At 46.8% G+C, this 17,136-nt stretch overlaps 2 protein-coding genes across 6 annotated transcripts in view; one reads left to right on the top strand and one right to left on the bottom strand.

Annotated features, from left to right (window-relative positions):
• The window catches only part of LOC126950191 (histone H2A.V), a 222,207-nt gene that overhangs the window by 51,493 nt on the left and 153,578 nt on the right, over window positions 1–17,136 (top strand). The window lies entirely within an intron of this gene.
• Window positions 1–17,136, bottom strand: part of CCM2 (CCM2 scaffold protein) — a 154,047-nt gene that overhangs the window by 62,042 nt on the left and 74,869 nt on the right. For 4 of the 5 annotated variants that reach the window (XM_050783417.1, XM_050783420.1, XM_050783418.1 and 1 more), the window contains exon 1: window positions 12,019–12,230. Coding sequence is in view for 3 of the 5 variants with exons in the window: in XM_050783418.1 (XP_050639375.1) it covers window positions 12,019–12,048 (30 nt within the window). In the remaining 2 variants the exon portion in view is untranslated. Of the gene's footprint in view, window positions 1–12,018; window positions 12,231–17,136 lie in introns of those variants that run through there. The other variant, XM_050783419.1, reaches the window with a different exon arrangement.

Below are 17,136 nucleotides of genomic sequence, written 5' to 3'. Positions count from 1 at the left end.
TGGCAAAACCCCATCTCTACTAAAAATACAAAAATTAGCCGGGTATGGTGGTGCATGCCTGTAATTCCAGGTACTCAGAAGGCTGAGACAGGAAAATCGCTTGAACCCAGGAGGTGGAGGTAAAAGTGAGCCAAGATTACACCACTACACTGCAGCCTGGGCAAGACAGAGACCTCGTCTCAAAAAAAAAAAAAACACATTATGATCCTAACTGTGTAGGTATTTAACAACAGAGCTTCAAAATACATGAAGCCAAAACTAACTAAAGGGAAAAACAAATTCAAAATAATAACTAGAGAACTTAACACCCTCTCTCTCAATAACTGACAGAATTAGCTGGATGCAGTGGATCATGCCTGTAATCCCAGCACTTTGGGAGGCCAAGGTGGCTTTAGGCCAGGTGTTCAAGACCACCCTGGACAACATACTAAAATACTGATACTCTATAAAAACTTTTTTAAAAGTTAGCCAGGGCAGGGCGCGATGCCTCACACCTATAATCCCAGCACTTTGAGAGGCCAAGGCAGGCAGATCACTTGAGATCAAGAATTTAGAGATCAGCCTGGCCAACACGTTGAAACCTCATCTCTACTAAAAACACAAAAATTAGCCGGGCATAGTGGTGGGCACCAGTAATCTCAGCTACTTGGGAGGCTGAGGTAGGAGAACTGATTGAAACCAGGAGGCAGAGGTTGCAGTGAGCCAAATCACGCCACTGCACCCCAGCCTGGGCAACAGAGTGAGATTCCATCTCAGTAAATAAATAAACCATTATAAAATTTAAAAAAATATAAAAATTTTTTAAAATTAGCTGGGCTGGGTGCAGTAGATCACGCTTATAATCCCAGCACTTTGGGAGGCCAAGGCGGCTGGATCACCTGAGGTCAGGAGTTCGAGAGCAGCCCGGCCAACATGGTGAAACCCCGTCTCTATTAAAAATACAAAAATTAGCCAGGTGTGGTGGTGGGCGCCTGTAATCCCAGCTATCGGGGAGGCTGAGGCATGAGAATCACTAGAACTTGGGAGGCAGAGGTTGTAGTGAGCTGAGATTGCACCATTGCACTCCAACCTGGGCAGTAAGAGTGAGACTCCGTCTCAAAAAAAAGAAAAAATTTAGCTGGGCATAGTGGCACACACTTATAGTCCTAACTACTTGGGAGGCTGAGGCATGAGAACTGCTTGAACCAGGAGTTTGAGGTTATACTGAGCTCTGATTGCACCACTACACTCCAGCCTGGGTTACAGAATGAGACCCTGTCTCTGGAAAGACAAAAAAACAAAGAATTAGTAGACAAAAATTTAGCAGAAAGTTTGGTAGTGTCTTATAAAGTTAAACATGTAGTTCCCATAAAATTCAGCAATTCCATTATTAGGTATTTACCCCAAAAAAATGAAAACATGTTCACATAATGACTCATTCACAAATGTTCACAGCAGCTTTTTCAAAATACAAAGTAGACTGGGAGGCCGCAGCAGGTGTATCACCTGAGGTCAGGGGTTCGAGACCAGCCTGGCCAACATGGTGAAACCCCATCTCTACTAAAAATACAAAAATTAGCCAGGCATGATGGCGAATGCCTATAATCCCACCTACTCAGGAGGCTGAGGCAGAAGAATCGCTTGAACCCAGGAAGCAGAGGTTGCAGTGAGCCGAGATCACACCATTGCATTCCAGTCTGGGCGACAAGAGCAAAACTCCTTCTCAAAAAAAAAAAAAAAAAATTTTTTATATATATATATACACACACACACAAACACAAACTAGAAAGAAACTAAATCTCCAACAAATGAATAAACAAATCACAGCATAAACATACAACAAAATATTACTCAGCAACTGAAACATGCATCAATATATGGATAAATCTCAAAAACATTATGCTGAGTACAGTGATCCTTGCACAACAGAATGTATACTGTATGAAACCATCTGTATGAAGTTTTAGAATGAACGAAACTAACGTATGGTGGGAAAAAATCAGAACAGTAGTACCTTGTGGTAAGGATTTTCTAAGGAGCATAAAGGAATTTTCTCAGTGATGGTAGGTAATGTTTTATTTCCTAGTAGGGGTTTCAGTTATGTAGGAGTATGCATTTGTCAAAATTTAGCTAATATTCACTGGAGATGCATATATTTGGCCAGGTGCGGTGGCTCATGCCTGTAATACCAACACTTTAGCAGGTCAAGACAGAAGGATTGCTTAAGCCCAGGAATTCAAGACCAGCCGGGGCAACACAGTGAGACCTCGTCTCTACAAAAAATAGAAAAATTAGCTGGGCATGGTGACAAACCCATTTAGTCCTAGCTACACAGGAGGCTGGGGCGGGAGGATCACTTGAGTCTGGGAAGTCAAGGCTGCAGTGTGCCGTGATTGCACCACCACACTCCAGCCTGTCAGGCCATTTAAAAAAAAAAAAAAAAAATTGTGTATTTCATTGTTACATAATTTTACATCAAAAGAAAACTGTAAGCAAATCTTGAACGCTAGTTAATGACATGCATGCTAACGTATTTAGATCAAAGTGAAACAATGTCTGTAATTTATTGAGGAATGCATCAGAAAAATAAAATGAGTTGATGGGTAGGTACAGTGATAAACAGATGCTAGATATGGGATAAAGCAATATAGCCAGGCCAGGCGGGGTGGCTCATGCGTGTAATCCCAGCACTTTGGGAGGATGAGGTGGGCGGATCATCTGAGGTCAGGAGTTCCAGACCAGCTCCACCAACATGGTGAAACCCTGTCTCTACTAAATACAAAAAATTAGCCAGGCGTGGTGGCACATGCCTGTAATCCCAGCCGCTGGGGAGGCCGAGGCAGGAGAATTGCTTGAACAAAGGAGGCGGAGGTTGCAGTGAGCCAAGATCACACCATCGCACTCCAGCCTAGGCGAAAGAGCGAGACTCCGTCTCAAAAAAAAAAGCAAAAAACAAGAATCGCCAACGTTAGTGGCAGAATCTAGGTGGCAGGTGTGAAAGTATTCACTGCAAAATTCTTTGAACTTTGGTGTACTCAAAAAAAAATTATTTTTTTTTTGAGACAGAGGCTCCCTCTGTCGCCCAGGCTGGAGTGCAATGGCTCAATCTCAGCTCACAGCAACCTCCGCCTCCCAGGTTCAAGCAATTCTCCCGCCTCAGCCTCTGGAGTAGCCGGGACTACAGGCACACACCACCATGCTCTGCTAAGTTTTGTATTTTTGTAGCAATGGGGTTTCGCCATGTTGGCCAAGTTGGTATTAAACTTCTGACCTCAGGTGATCCACCCGCCTTGGCCTCCTAAAGTGCTGGGATCAGAAGCATGAGTACCACGCCCGGCCCAAAACTTTTCATAATAAAATGCTGAGGGTGGAAGAATGGGCTGGAAAAAGCAGACACAGAGGCTGCACATTCCTCTTTCAAGGAAGACGGACAATACTAGGTGAGAGAAGGAGCCTTAGAAAAGAACCTGAACTCAACCTGACATTAGAAGTGCACAAGCAGGTGGGCTATGGTTATTGTCTATACCCAAGAACATGAAAAGTAAAAGCTATGTGAAGGTGATGTACCTAATGGCAGCAATAAATCGGTTAGACATAATCACACCTAGGGCATCTTCAGACATCCGACAGAAAATCAACATGCACCATAACTGACACTTAGACCTGACCAAGGCATCTCATTAAGAACATGTACCCTTGGCCAGGCACAGTGGCACACGGTGGCACACAGTGGCTAGGACTTTGGGAGGGTGAGGCGGGTGGATCATGAGGTCAAGAGATCAAGACCATCCTTGATAACATGGTGAAACTCCATCTCTACCAAAAATAAAAAAATTAGCTGGGAGTGACAGCACACACCTGTAGTCCCAGCTACTCGGGAGGCTGAGGCAGGAGAATTGCTTGAACCCGGGAGACAGAGGCTGCAGTGAGCCGAGATCGCGCCACTGCACTCCAGCCTGGGCGGCAGAGCAAGACTCTGTCTCGGAAAAAAAAAAAAAAAAAAAAAAAAAAAAAAAAAAAAAAAAAAACATGTACCCCACCACATAAACCAACAAGGGAAACATTCAGTTTCCACACCTGACCAGAGAGCTCATGGTGACAACACACAGGAAGCAAATTTGATTTTCTGAAAAAAAACTGCATGGAATTTTAACGTACAGAATGGACATAAAGATTTAAATAAAGTCTTCTTTTTTTTCTCCAAGGTACAAAAACAATGTGTGAAATGGTATCTCCCACTCCTCACTAAGAACAGGAACACAACGGGCTGGACGCGGTGGCTCACACCTGTAATCCCAACAATTTCGGAGGCCAAGGCGGGCAGATCACAAGGTCAGGAGATCGAGACCATCCTGGCTGACACGGGGAAACCCTGTCTCTACTAAAAATACAAAACATTAGCCGGGCCTGGTGGCGGGCACCTGTAGTCCCGGCTACTCAGGAGGCTGAGGCGGGAGAATGGCATGGACCCGGGAGGCGGAGCTTGCAGTGAGCTGAGATCACATCACTGCACTCCAGCCTGGGCGACAGAGTGAGACTCCATCTCAAAAAAAAAAAAGAGTAACGGTAACACCATGGGTTTAGGCTGACTAGTCTTCTCACTTTCAGAAAAGTGAAAAACTTCCTTGGGTTACAAGACACACCACGCTAAGCTACAAACAAAAGTCTAAATTCCATGTTCCTATTATGCTTATTAAAGGGGATCACTTTCATTATACATACATCTAATGCCTATAATCAAATGCCCTAATTCTTAACATAGTCCAAGCAAAAAATTGTTACTGTTTGGGCACACTTGGGAGAAAAAAAAGTCACATTTTTGGCACAACACAAGGCTAAGGAAAAAATTTCCTATTTCTACAAACAAAAAACCCTAGTGGTTCCATTGACAAATCCAAATGTAAACTCCCTCATACCTGTAGAATCACTTGAAGAGCAGTTGCTGTTCTTGATTGAGAGATAAGAAAGCCAAGGAGTGCAGAGTGCGCTAACAAAGATCCACTGTTCACAAGGACACAGCGATGCATGCAGAGGACATGGCTGGGCTCACTGCTCCCGCCACAGATCCCAGAGCACAAAGCCTGTCCCAGGTGAAATGAATGACATCCCTGACTGTGCCAGCTCCCAAAATACCATACATGTTCTCCCAACCACAAAGAGTGTGCTGTGATTTATGGTTTACATACAGCATGGTAAGGGTTGTCCTGTCACTCTGAGCAGCTCTTCTGTGGCCATGTTGACAGCGTAGACTTGGTCCTCAGAACTCACCCGAGACCGTAAGGCAGCCAGCAGGTGAGGCCAGAATGACCAGCAACATAAGGCTTGTTACTCTTTTGTCTTGATGAGTTACTACTGCACTTCTATCTACAAACTGAACTCTAGGGTTTGCTTCAAAATCACCTGATGCATTAGCCTTCTTGGGCTGCCAGGACTAAGTATTACAGACTTGAGTGGCTTCAATAATAGAAACTTACTCTCTTAGAGTCTAGATGCTGAAAGTCCAAGATCAAGGTAAATGCAGCGTGGTTTCTCCTGAGGTCTCTCCTTGGCTTGCAGATGGCTGCCTTCTCCATGAGTCCTCAAATGACCATTCCTCTATCTCTGTGTCCTAACATCTTCTTATAAGGACATCCATCAGATTGGATTAGGGCCCAATTACCTCATTTTATCTCAATCACCTCCTTAAAGACTCCATCTTCAGGCTGGGCATGGTGGCTTAAGCCTGTAATCCCAGCACTTTGGGAGGCCAAGGCAGGCTGATCAAGAGGTCAGGAGATCAAGACCATCCTGGCTAATACAGCGAAACCCCATCTCTACTAAAAATACAAAAAAATTAGCCGGGTGTGGTGGCGGGAGCCTGTAGTCCCAGCTACTTGGGAGGCTGAAGCAGGAGAATGGCGTGAACCTGGGAGGCGGAGCTTGCAGTGAGCCGAGATCGCGACACTGCACTCCAGCCTGGGCGACAGAACAAGACTCCGTCTCAAAAAAGTAGACTCCATCTTCAAATACAGTCACATCCTGAGGTCCTGGAGGTAGGGGCTTCAGCACATGACTCTGAGGGGACACTATTCAGCCCACACGGGAAGGAGGCAGGGATGAGGAGAAGGTGCACATGAAACTGACTGCCCACACATGGGCCCAGGGCACTTTATTACATGATTTTTTTCTTTACATTTGCTTTTGAAGTTTCCATAAAGGTTTTCCTGATCACTCTTACCAAAGCCTGCTTCCACCATCTATCCCCAGGCTCCACTTCCCGCTCTGCGGCCACAGGCTCACCGTACACAGTTCAGTCTCGAGCATCTATGCCTGACACCGTTGGTGCTAATAAACAGTAGTTTAATGGACAAGTGAATGCATGATGTGGAACACCTCCAGTGGCTTCAAGTGCATACAGAACCAACACCCAACTCCCCAGCCCAAGGACCTCCCAGGACTGGGGGACCCTTTCCACCTCATCTCTGCTTCTGAACTGCAGGACACAGAGCCAGTCCCAATCTGTCTGGAAGTGGCTGCTGCCTGTCCCATGTCTCTTCTGACATCCTAGGTCTGCCCTTACTCTAATTTTAGGTGTAAGAGACCTACTTTCCAAAGTGCAATGTCCCTAACCTCTTCTCAGTGCATTAAGCACATAATAGGCAAGGCAGGATCAAGTTATCTCATTAAAAACTTGTATTGCCACCACTTAAACCAACAAGTAAATAGAGGATGATATAAATGTTCAATAGTTAGATTTATAGGACTTAATCATGACCATTTACTTACACTGCAAATTGACAACAAGGAGTGGGCATTGCTGACGCAAATGAAGAAACTGGAAGATCAAGACTAAGCGTCCCAGTGGGGCAGACTGCAGACGCCCTTCTCATCTGCAGGGAAGCCCTTCACTGCAATAATATTGCTAAGAGAAATGTTTTGCTTTACACTATCTTCCTCTGAAAGAATGTTCAGAGCAGCCCTGGAAGGTTCTGATGTGCTTTCTGAATCTAAACTATGACAGAATCTGACTGTATGTTAAAAATTAATAAATATATACTATGTAAATGGTAACTCTTCAAGACAGAAGAGTAACCAGCCTCATGTTGCCGATCATTGTGGCCTCATCTACTGGCTGCCTTAGGTTCTCTGCTGAGCACCTCCTGCCTGGTTCTCCAGCCTCCCGACCCTGAGCTACCAAGTTGCCATCCAAGAATTACTGCGATAGCTACCCAAAAGGAAAGATAAAACAAAATATAGCAGCCCCAATTCATCTTCTGAACCCAAGTATGGCTTGTGACAGTTATAGAATAGGTTTAGTGGGTCACAACCACAAAAGCTTTTTTTTTTTTAAAAGACAGAGTCTTACTCTTGTAGCCCAGGCTGGAGTGCAATGGCGCGATCTCAGCTCACTGCAACCTCCACCTCCCAAGTTCAAGCGATTCTCCTGCCTCAGCCTCACTAGGATTACAGGTCCTGCCACCATGCTCAGCTAATTTTTGTATTTTTAGTAGAGATGGGGTTTCACCATGGCTGGTCTCAGACTCCTGACCTCAGGTGATCCACCCACCTCAACCTCCCAAAGTGCTGGGATTTCTGGCATGAGCCACTGCACCTGGCCAACCACCAGTTTTAATGGAAAGAAAAAAAAATAGAATTATAAAATCAGAGCATTTAAGTGTGGTTCCTTTAAACTTTCACTTCAGTTATACAGACACACACATTTGTGTCTGCATCGGGTCAGCATGGAGAAGGTATGGCTTCCTAGTGCCTACAGTGACCAAATTTTAAAAGGTACTGGTCCAATCCAAGCTTTCAGTTCCTCACAGACACTGGTCCAGCAGTGACTACAGCAGCTGATAGCTCAGGGCCTGTAACCTAGAGGATCTTTTCCTCTCCACGTTTTATTATGGAAATTCTCAAAAAAAAAATAAAAGTAGACAGAACAATGTATAACCACTACCAAAGCATTCAGCTATCCCCTTTGTTTCTTCTATTTTGAGTGAAGCAAATCCCAGAAATCATACTATTTCACCCACAAATATCTCAGTATACATGCCTATCAGATCAGAACTTAATATAATTATCACACCAAACAAAATTAATAATTCCTTATTATTTAATATCTAGTCCTACATTTATAGGGAACTTTATAATTTTTTCTTTTTTTTTTCCTTGAGACAGGGTCTTGCTGTCACTCAGGCAGTGGCACAATCACAGCTCATTGCAGCCTCGACCTCCATGGCTCAAGCAATCTTCCCTTCTCAGCATCTCAAGTAGCTGGAACTACAGGCATGCAACACCATGCTCAGCTGGTTTTCTTATTTTTTGTAGAGACAGGGTCTCACTAAGTAGTCCAGACTGATCTCAAACTCCTGGGCTTAAGCAATCCTCCCACCTCAGCCTCCCAAAGTGCTGAGATTACAGGCATAGCCACTGCACTCAGCCTATAACCTTTTTCTACCTTAAACAATGCAAATAAATTAGATCAATGTAAAAATATTTAACTGTGTTCAGTTTGAAATCACAGCCACCTCCTGGTGGGGCAAGCAAAGACCAGAGGCAGCAGAGAAGCTGAGACTCACAACAAGGTTAAGGCCACAAGATGGTTTTTTGTTTGTTTGTTTGTTTTTGGAGACGGAGTCTCACTCTGTTGCCCAGGCTGGAGTGCAGTGGCATGATCTCAGCTCACTGCAACCTCCGCCTCCCAGGTTCAAGCGACTCTCCTGCCTCAGCCTCCTGAGTAGCTGGGATTATAGGCACATGCCACCACGCCTAGCTAATTTTCGTATTTTTAGTAGAGACAGGGTTTCACCATGTTGGCCAGGCTGGTCTCATACTCCTAGTGTCAAGTGATCCGCCTGCCTCGGCCTCCCAAAGTGTTAGGATTACCTACACCCAGCCCTGACAAGACAGCTTTTTTGGGCTGTGATCTGAGTATAAAAATCCACACAACCCAACTTAAGTGTATTCAAGTTTCTAATAAAAAGGAATTACTGTGGGGTGCGGTGGCTCATGCCACCCAGCACTTTGGGAGGCCGAGTGGATTACCTGAGTTCGGGAGTTTGAGACCAGCCTGACCAACATGGAGAAACCCCGTCTCTACTAAAATTACAAAAATTAGCTGGACATGGTGGCACATGCCTGTAATCCCAGCTACACGGGAGGCTGAGGCAGGAGAATCACTTGAACCTGGGAGGCGGAGGTTGCAGTGAGCCAAGATGGCACCAATGCACTCCAGCCTGGGCGACAAGGGCAAAACTCCATCTCAAAAAAAAAAAATAAAGGAATTACAGAGTAGCGCCACAATGCACAGAACATGAGTCCATACTGTAGGTAGGAACCTTACTCTCCAAACCCCAAAACAGAACTTGTAGGCTAAAAAGTACTACTCTGTAGACATCAAGACAGAAGAGCAGCCCCAAGTCGTCACTTCGACTCCCCAGGCCCCACACCTTTAGTGGCCAGAGCACTTTTCTGTCAATGCACTCATTCCTTCAGATGGACCCATGAGTGATCTATCTCCCCATCAGCTCCTCAGGGCCACAAGCTCCTCCTGCATCCCCATCACCCAGTGAGTTTCATGGGACACAAGAGGGACTCAACAGACATTTGTTAAATGAACCATGGCCCACTTGAGGAAACCCAGGTGTACAGTCATCATAACCACATGTGCTGAGGTGGCTTGAGAAAGGGCAGTGCCACACTGGGGCCAAGTTCCCATGAGACTCACTTCAGTCCATCGGTTCTCTGCCAACTCACTGATTCCTGTGTCCTGAGGAAAATGGGCCGAGGTAGAACAAGCCTGAATCACTGCTTGGCAAGACACCAAGACAAGTGTCTGAGACTAAAAAGGAAAAAAAAAAAAAAAAAAAAAAAAGGCCCACCTGGGCTCAGGTGATCCTCCTGCCTCAGCCTTCCAAGTAGCTGAGACTATAGGCGAGCACTGCTGCACCTGGCTAATTTCTGTATTTTTTGTATAGATGGGGTTTTGCCATGTTGCCCAGGCTGGTCTCGAACTCCTGAGCTAAAGTGATCCTGCCTCGGCCTCCCAAAGTGCTGGATTACAGGCATAGCCACTGTATCCTGCCTAATTCTACATTTTTTGAAGGAGCTAACTTAGAAGAACTTAAATGTCCAAACTGTACTTTCATAAAACTATTGTCAGTACTTCTGCTACTTATGCCTGAATTTGTGTATAAGTTTAGAGCAATGCAATTTACCTTAACGAGAATGATTTAACTACCAGTTATTAAACTGGAGGTGATCTCACATTGAATGTGGGAGCTGAGCAGGAAGGTTCTGCCAGCTTGCAACTGGCAGAGTACACGAGGTAAAGTGTGTTAAGTCACGACCTGGAGAAGAATTCATGCCCCAAAGCTCCTTGTCTGGCTTGTCTACAGGAAACAAGCTAAGACAAGTGGTAGAATACAGAAAAAACACAAAACCCTTGGCTTAAGCAACTATATAACAATTGATTATCTCCTCTAGTGAGACAATGAAATTAAAAATTAACCTTCTTTATGCCTAAATTTTTTCATTACCCAACTGGAAAATTCTTAATAATTTTACTGTTTTTTCACTTATATCCCAAAAACTCAACAGTCTTACTGCTTCTCTCTCTTTCTCCCTATTGCTGGATGTTTCATGTTTCTACCAAAGCTGATACGCAGCTCTAGAAAAAAAAAATCACTCAATTCCATCCGTGCCTATCACACACAGGTAGATGAGCCAGGTACTCCTTTAAGTGTTGCACAATGAGGTCATCAGTCCTCAGCGCGCTCTTGGATCCCGGCATTCCACAGAGAAGATGGCTTACTTTCCACAAAGCTCACCATCATCCACACTCGGGAATGATGGTCCCTGCTAAGGAGTCACCGGGTTAACACCTCTCCTTTCCAGCTGACTCCTTTTACACTGCTTGGCTCCTCCCTCTTCTGTGCGCAGCACCCATCTCTAGTCTAACCCCCGCTGGCTGAATCACTATCTTGAGCTATTTTCCAGCCTTAAAACATCTTTGTAGGTAACCACAAATTATATTGCACCTAAATTAGACATGCATGGTGCTAACATGAAACAATGAGTTGAGAAAGTAGAGAACCAGCACCACAGGACTCCCTGAAGGCCACCTGGCTACATTCTATTTCATACAGGACTTTTAAATGGGGCACTCTGTCAAACAAGGCGGTGAGCAGCTGTCAATTAAAGGACACTGTCCTGCAGAGTACAGGGTAGTAAAATCATAGTCAGGACTTATAGAGGTCTGCTTTAAACTTGTGGATAAAAGTGCGCACACACACATCAAAAAGAAAATGATAGCCAAGACGTGAAGATTATAAAGCATTTATTTGAAAAAGATACATTTTATTAAAATCAATTTTCCACTTTAACGGTAGCTCAATCCACATCGTTTTCCCAGTCTTAAAATGTTTCTTTATCGACTATATACCCCTTCACTGTAATTAAAGACACATTTTGTAAAACTACATAAACTGGGGTTTGACTATGAACTACGTCCTCAACTATGTCCTAAACTGTGTCCTAAACATTGAACTATGCCGTAAATCCCACTGCCAAACGTAGCGTCACTAAAATCAATCAATGGTTTTAAATCTGACTGATAGTGAACAAGTGAGCTGGCCATAAGGTGAAGGCTACCCTTGATTTTACTGGATATCCAAAAACGAAGTCCAGTGAGCAGCAAACGTCTCCACGTTAACCACACAGCCCACTGGCTCCAGTTCCAGCCCTGGACAGCTTTCTGGCCCCTCGCCGGGCCCACTTCCTCTGCAGCCCCAGGTCCCGACACGCAGGGAAGGCCGTCTGGGGCCGAGGTCTGGGCGAGCCGCTGCCCGGGCTGGAGGAAAGGCGCGGCGCTTCCTGTCCGCCCGGCCGCGAAAGCCCACCTGACCATTGTCCGGGGTCTCGCCCTGCCCCGCCCCGCCCCGCCAGCGGGCCCACTACCCCCGCCCGGGCCCCGAGGAACACCCGCCCACCCCATCCTGGCCCCCCAACCCAGCCGCCCGCCGACCACAGCAGCAGGACGCCCCCGCGCACGCTCACCTTCTTGCCCTTCTTGCCCTCCTCTTCCATATCGCCGCGTGCGGCTCCCGCGGCCCGCCCGGCCCGCCCCGGGAGCCCCGCCGCCAGCGGCCGCTACATGCTCGTCCCGGGCCCGCCGCCCCCGCGCTCCCGGCGCCGCCCGCCAGCCGGGCCCGAAGTCTCCGCCCCGGCCGCGCCCCGCACCCGCACTTCCGGGCCCGAGAGAGCCGGCCCCCCCCCCCCCGCCCCGCCCAGGCCCCACCCTCCCCAGCGCAGGCCCCGCCCACGGTTGTCGCTCATCGGCACTTTCAGGCCCAAGGGAATGGGACCCGCGGCGATCAGACCCCGCCCCTTCACGGAGAACAGGGCCCGTTGGCCCAGCTGACGGCAAGAGCACCGCCCACAGGCTGAAGATCCTGCCCCTTCAGGACGGCCGAGAACGCGCCTGCCTTGCCCCACCCCCAGCCTGCCCCGCGTCCTTCAGGACAGCTGTAAACGCTCCTACCCCAACCTCGCCTCTGCACAGTCGCGAGAACGCACCTGTCCAGCCCCCAGTTCGCCCCGCCCACTCAGCGCGCGCGGGAGCGCGCGCGGGAGCAGCTCCAACTTTTTCAATTTGCCGCCATCTTTACGGCGGCCGACTTCCCAACCTCCCTGGCGTCCAGGGAGGCGGAGCTTAGGTCTCTGAAAAGAGGACGGGGGCCGGCGGGAGGGGACGCGGCCAGCAGATGGCGAAGGAGGGGCGCAAGGAGGTGGCCCCTCTTAAGGGGCGGGGCGTCCCGCCGAGAGTCTGGGTGCGGTGCGGTTTTCCTTTTTCTTGTGTCCCACTTTATTCCCTGGGCCACAGGGAATCCGTTTTCTAATACTTCTCTGTTCTAAAGTCTGCCTGCCTTAGACAAACACATTTGGAAAATAAAAATGCAACTACAAGGATGTGCAGACCCTATCAGAATAAAATCGTAGAACCTTGTCAGTCATCTGGTATAATTTCCACATTTTCCAGATGACGTCCGGGGAATGAGGTGATTCGCCCAAAAGCACACTGCAAATTGGAGTCACCAGCAGGTCTGCTATTTTGCCACTAAACCCATCTGCCAGTAAGAACTTTGTAGCACAGCTAGAATGTAAACTGTTAACAAAAGGAACCAGTATTCGTTCCCTTTGATTTTTTTTTTCCGTTTGATTCGTTTCCTTTTGATTTTTTTTCTAATTTTTTGAGACAGTTTCACTCTGTCGCCCAGGCTGGAGTGCAGTGGTGAGATCTCGGCTCACTGCAACCTCTGCCTCCTGGGTTCAAGCGATTCTCCTGCCTCAGCCTCCCAAGTAGCTGGGATTACAGGTGCCCGCCACAATGCCCGGCTAATTTTTTTTGTATTTTTAGTACAGACGGGGTTTCTCTGTGTTGGCCAGTCTGGTCTCAAACTCCTGACCTCGTGATCCGCCCACCTCGGCCTCCCAGAGTGCTGGGATTACAGGCATGAGCCACGCGCCCGGCCTCAACTGATTTTTTTTTTTAAGTATTGGATATTGTACCATTTGTCAGTGTATTGTCTCGTAGCTCCACATTCACTTCTCCCATCCTGCTCTGAGAATATGGAGCTGCGCCCTTTAAGCATTCCTCCTTTGCCGAAGACAAAATCTTAAGATCATCAGTAGGCCAGGCGCGATGGCTCACGCCTATAATTCCAGCACTTTGGGAAGCTGAAGCAGGCGGATCACTTGAGGAGTTCTACTCGGGACCTGAGGCCTGGCCAACATGGCCTGAAACACACCGTCTCTACTAAAAATACAAAAATTAGCTGGGCGTGGTCGTGCGCGCCTGTAATCCCAGCTACTCCAGAGTCTGAGGCAGGAGAATCGCTTGAGCCCAGGAAGCGGAGGTTGCGGTGAGCTGAGATCTCACCACTGCACTCCAGCCTGGGCAACAGAGTGATATTCTGTCTCAAAAACAAAGAAAGAAAGATTTGTAGGAGCATTGTGACCCAATCAAGGACAAAGAAGTTTCACAACCCCCCTCGGGCCCTCACTGTTGCCCAGTTGTCCATAATCATTGGACAACTCATGACTTCAACCTGCTCCCTCTTCACCCTCCCCCTAACACAAAAGGACCCTGAAATTCATATTAACTTAAAATGGTTCTTAGGCCATTACTCCCCCATGTTCTCAGTTCACTGGCTCTCCAAAATAAACATCGCTTTCCTTCTCTCTTGTCTTTGGCTGTTGTGTGGCAAACTGTATGAGCTTTGGACTTGATGAGTTCTGCCCCTCATCTCTGGAAGCTGAGGGACAGAACTGCACAAGAACAAAGATTGCTTTACTATGCAGATAAGTCCCCCGTCAGGTAATCTCTTGGAGCTGTCCTCAGAATAGACAATAGTCAATGACAACTCCCAGTCTCTTGGTTGATCTTTCCTGGTTATGCGATGAGATTCCTAGAGAGAGGTTTTTAAGACAATTACATTTCTTTTTTTCTTTTTTTTTTTTTTTTTTTTTTTTTTTTTGAGACAGGGTCTCACTCTGTTGCCCTGGGTGGAGTGCATTTTTTTGTAGAGACAAGGTTTCGCCACGTTGCACGTTGCCTGGGTGGGGACAATTGCATTTGTTTTGGAAAGAAGCTTTCCTAGTCAGATAAGGAAATTCCAGAGAGGCTTATTTCTGAGATCTTCCATTTTTAAGGCATGCCAAAGTGCCATATTCTGGAGAATCATCATTTTCAGCGCTCTAAGGTCTGTGTCCCAGCCCTGGGGGTGTGGGAGTGGTGTTATTTATCTCAGCTTTATCTCAGCCCTCAAGATAGTAGCTGCTCCTTATCTCTACTATTCTTCTTGGGTTTTTTTTTTGAGGGGGGGTTAAGACAGGGTCTCGCTCTGTCACCCAGGCTGGAGTGTGGTGGTATGATCTCAGCTTACTACAGCCTCAAACTTACGGGCTTGGATGATCCTCCCACCTCAACCTCCCAAGTAACTAGGACTACAGATATGTGCCACCACATTTTTTGTGTTTCTGATAGAGACTAATTTTTGTATTTTTGATAGAGACTGGGTCTTGCCATGTTGCCAAGGCTGGTCTCGAATTCCTAGGCTCAAGCAATCCCCTTACCTCAGCCTCCCAAAGTGCTCAGATTACAGGCCACCGTGCCTGGTCTATTCTTGTCTCCTCTAATTCCTTGTTACTCCAATCCACTGGTATACCTAATAATTCCTTTTTTTTTTTTTTCTTTTTTTTTGAGACGGAGTCTCCCTCTGTCGCTCAGGCTGGAGTGCAGTAGAGCCATCTTGGCTCACTGCAACCTCCGCCATCCAAGTGTTACACGTGTCCGTGTGAAGGGACCACCAAACAGGCTTTGTGTGAGCAACATGGCTGTTTATTTCACCTCGGTGCAGGTGGACTGAGTCCGAAAAGAGAGTCAGCAAGGGTGGTGGGATTACCATGAGTTCTTACAGGTTTTGGGATAGGCGGTGGAGTTAGAAGCAATGTTTTGGGGGCAGGGGGTGGATCTTACAAAGTACATTATCAAGGGTGGGGAGAATTACAAAGAAACTTCTTAAGGGTGGGGGAGATTATAAAGAACATTGATCAGTTAGGGTGGGGCAGAAACAAATCACAAAGGTGGAATGTCATCAGTTAAGCTATTTTCACTTCTGTGGATCTTCAGTTGCTTCAGGCCATCTGGATATATACGTGCAGGTCACTGGGGATATGATGGCTCAGCTTGGGCTCAGAGGCCTAACAACAGGTTCAAGCGATTCTCCTGCCTCAGCCTCCCAAGTAGATGGGATTACAGGCACGTGCCACCACACCTGGCTAATTTTTGTATTTTTAGTAGAGATGGGGTTTCACCATGTTGCCCAGGTTGGTCTCCAACTCCTGACCTCAAGTGACCTGCCTGCCTCAGCCTCCCAAAGTGCAGGGATTACACATGTGAGCCACCGTGCCCAACCCCTAATAATTCTTTTTTTTTTTCCCCCAAGACAGAGTCTTGCTCTGTCACCCAGGCTGGAGTGCAGTGGTGCGATCTCAGCTCACTGCAACCTCCGGTCCGGGTTCAAGCAAATCTCCTGCCTCAGCCTCCCGAGTAGTTGGGATTACAGCTGCCCACCACCATGCCCAGCCAATTTTTGTGTTTTTAGTAGAGACAGGGTTTCACCACGTTGGCCAGGCTGGTCTCGAACTCCCAATTTCATGATCTGCCCACCTCAGCCTCCCCAAGTGCTAGTATTACAGGTGTGAGCCACCACGTCTGGCCTAATAATTATTTATATTAAACTTTTCTTTACTGTGTTTCTGTCTCCTGACTGGGCCTATTTTATACTGATACAAAAGAAATACTTGGTCTCTAGACTTCTCCAAAGGCATGAGTATTCCTTTCTTTGCAAGATGAAGCAGAGATAGTGGAAACACCCTTTCAATCTGCCTTCTGCAATAATCCAGCTTGCCACATTTACACACGAAAATGATGTGGTGCATCTGGTTGTCATTATTCTCCCACCATTCACGGAACAAGGACCTAATATTTAAAGTCTTCCACAGTCTTCCACAAATGCATATTTACCACTCCATAATACAGTAAACAACACGACTAAAACTTCACTTAGCCTAACTCTGGATGTGCTGACTTCCTCAGGCTGTTCTTATCCATCAGAATACCTTTGCCCTGTCTTTGCATACATGGGTTCATGCTTCAAGTAAAAATCTACCGGCTAATGATCAGATGGTGATAACTGGGAATAAAGACAATAAAATGAGAAAAGCAAAAATGCTGCTAATTCGGAGCTTGCTATAACAAGGGAATCAGTCACCATCATTTGTATTTGGATGAGACTCAATGTCAGGCAGAGGACTGGGTAAGCTTTATAGTGAAAAAAGGGAAGCCACCAGGGATGTCCTCATTTGAGGCTGTTGGCCTGGGGAAGCAAGAAGCAGGGCATCCCAAGTGATTGGTTAGGGGCACATATTTGTCTTTCTCTGGTTGGTCCTAAGTTGGAAGCAGGGCCGAAAACTAGGAAAGCTGCCAGTTATTTTTTTTATTGACAAATGATTTTTTGTTTCTTTTGTATTTTTAGAGACAAGGTCTCACTCTGTCCTTCAGGCTAGAGTGCAGTGATGCAGTCATGGCTCACTGAAGCCTCAACCTCTTGG

Source organism: Macaca thibetana, chromosome 3, assembly GCF_024542745.1.
Source record: "Macaca thibetana thibetana isolate TM-01 chromosome 3, ASM2454274v1, whole genome shotgun sequence".
In the NCBI taxonomy this organism is placed as follows: Eukaryota; Metazoa; Chordata; class Mammalia; order Primates; family Cercopithecidae; genus Macaca; species Macaca thibetana.
Note: the sequence above shows the minus strand (reverse complement) of the source record. Positions and strands in the feature narration are given on the sequence as shown.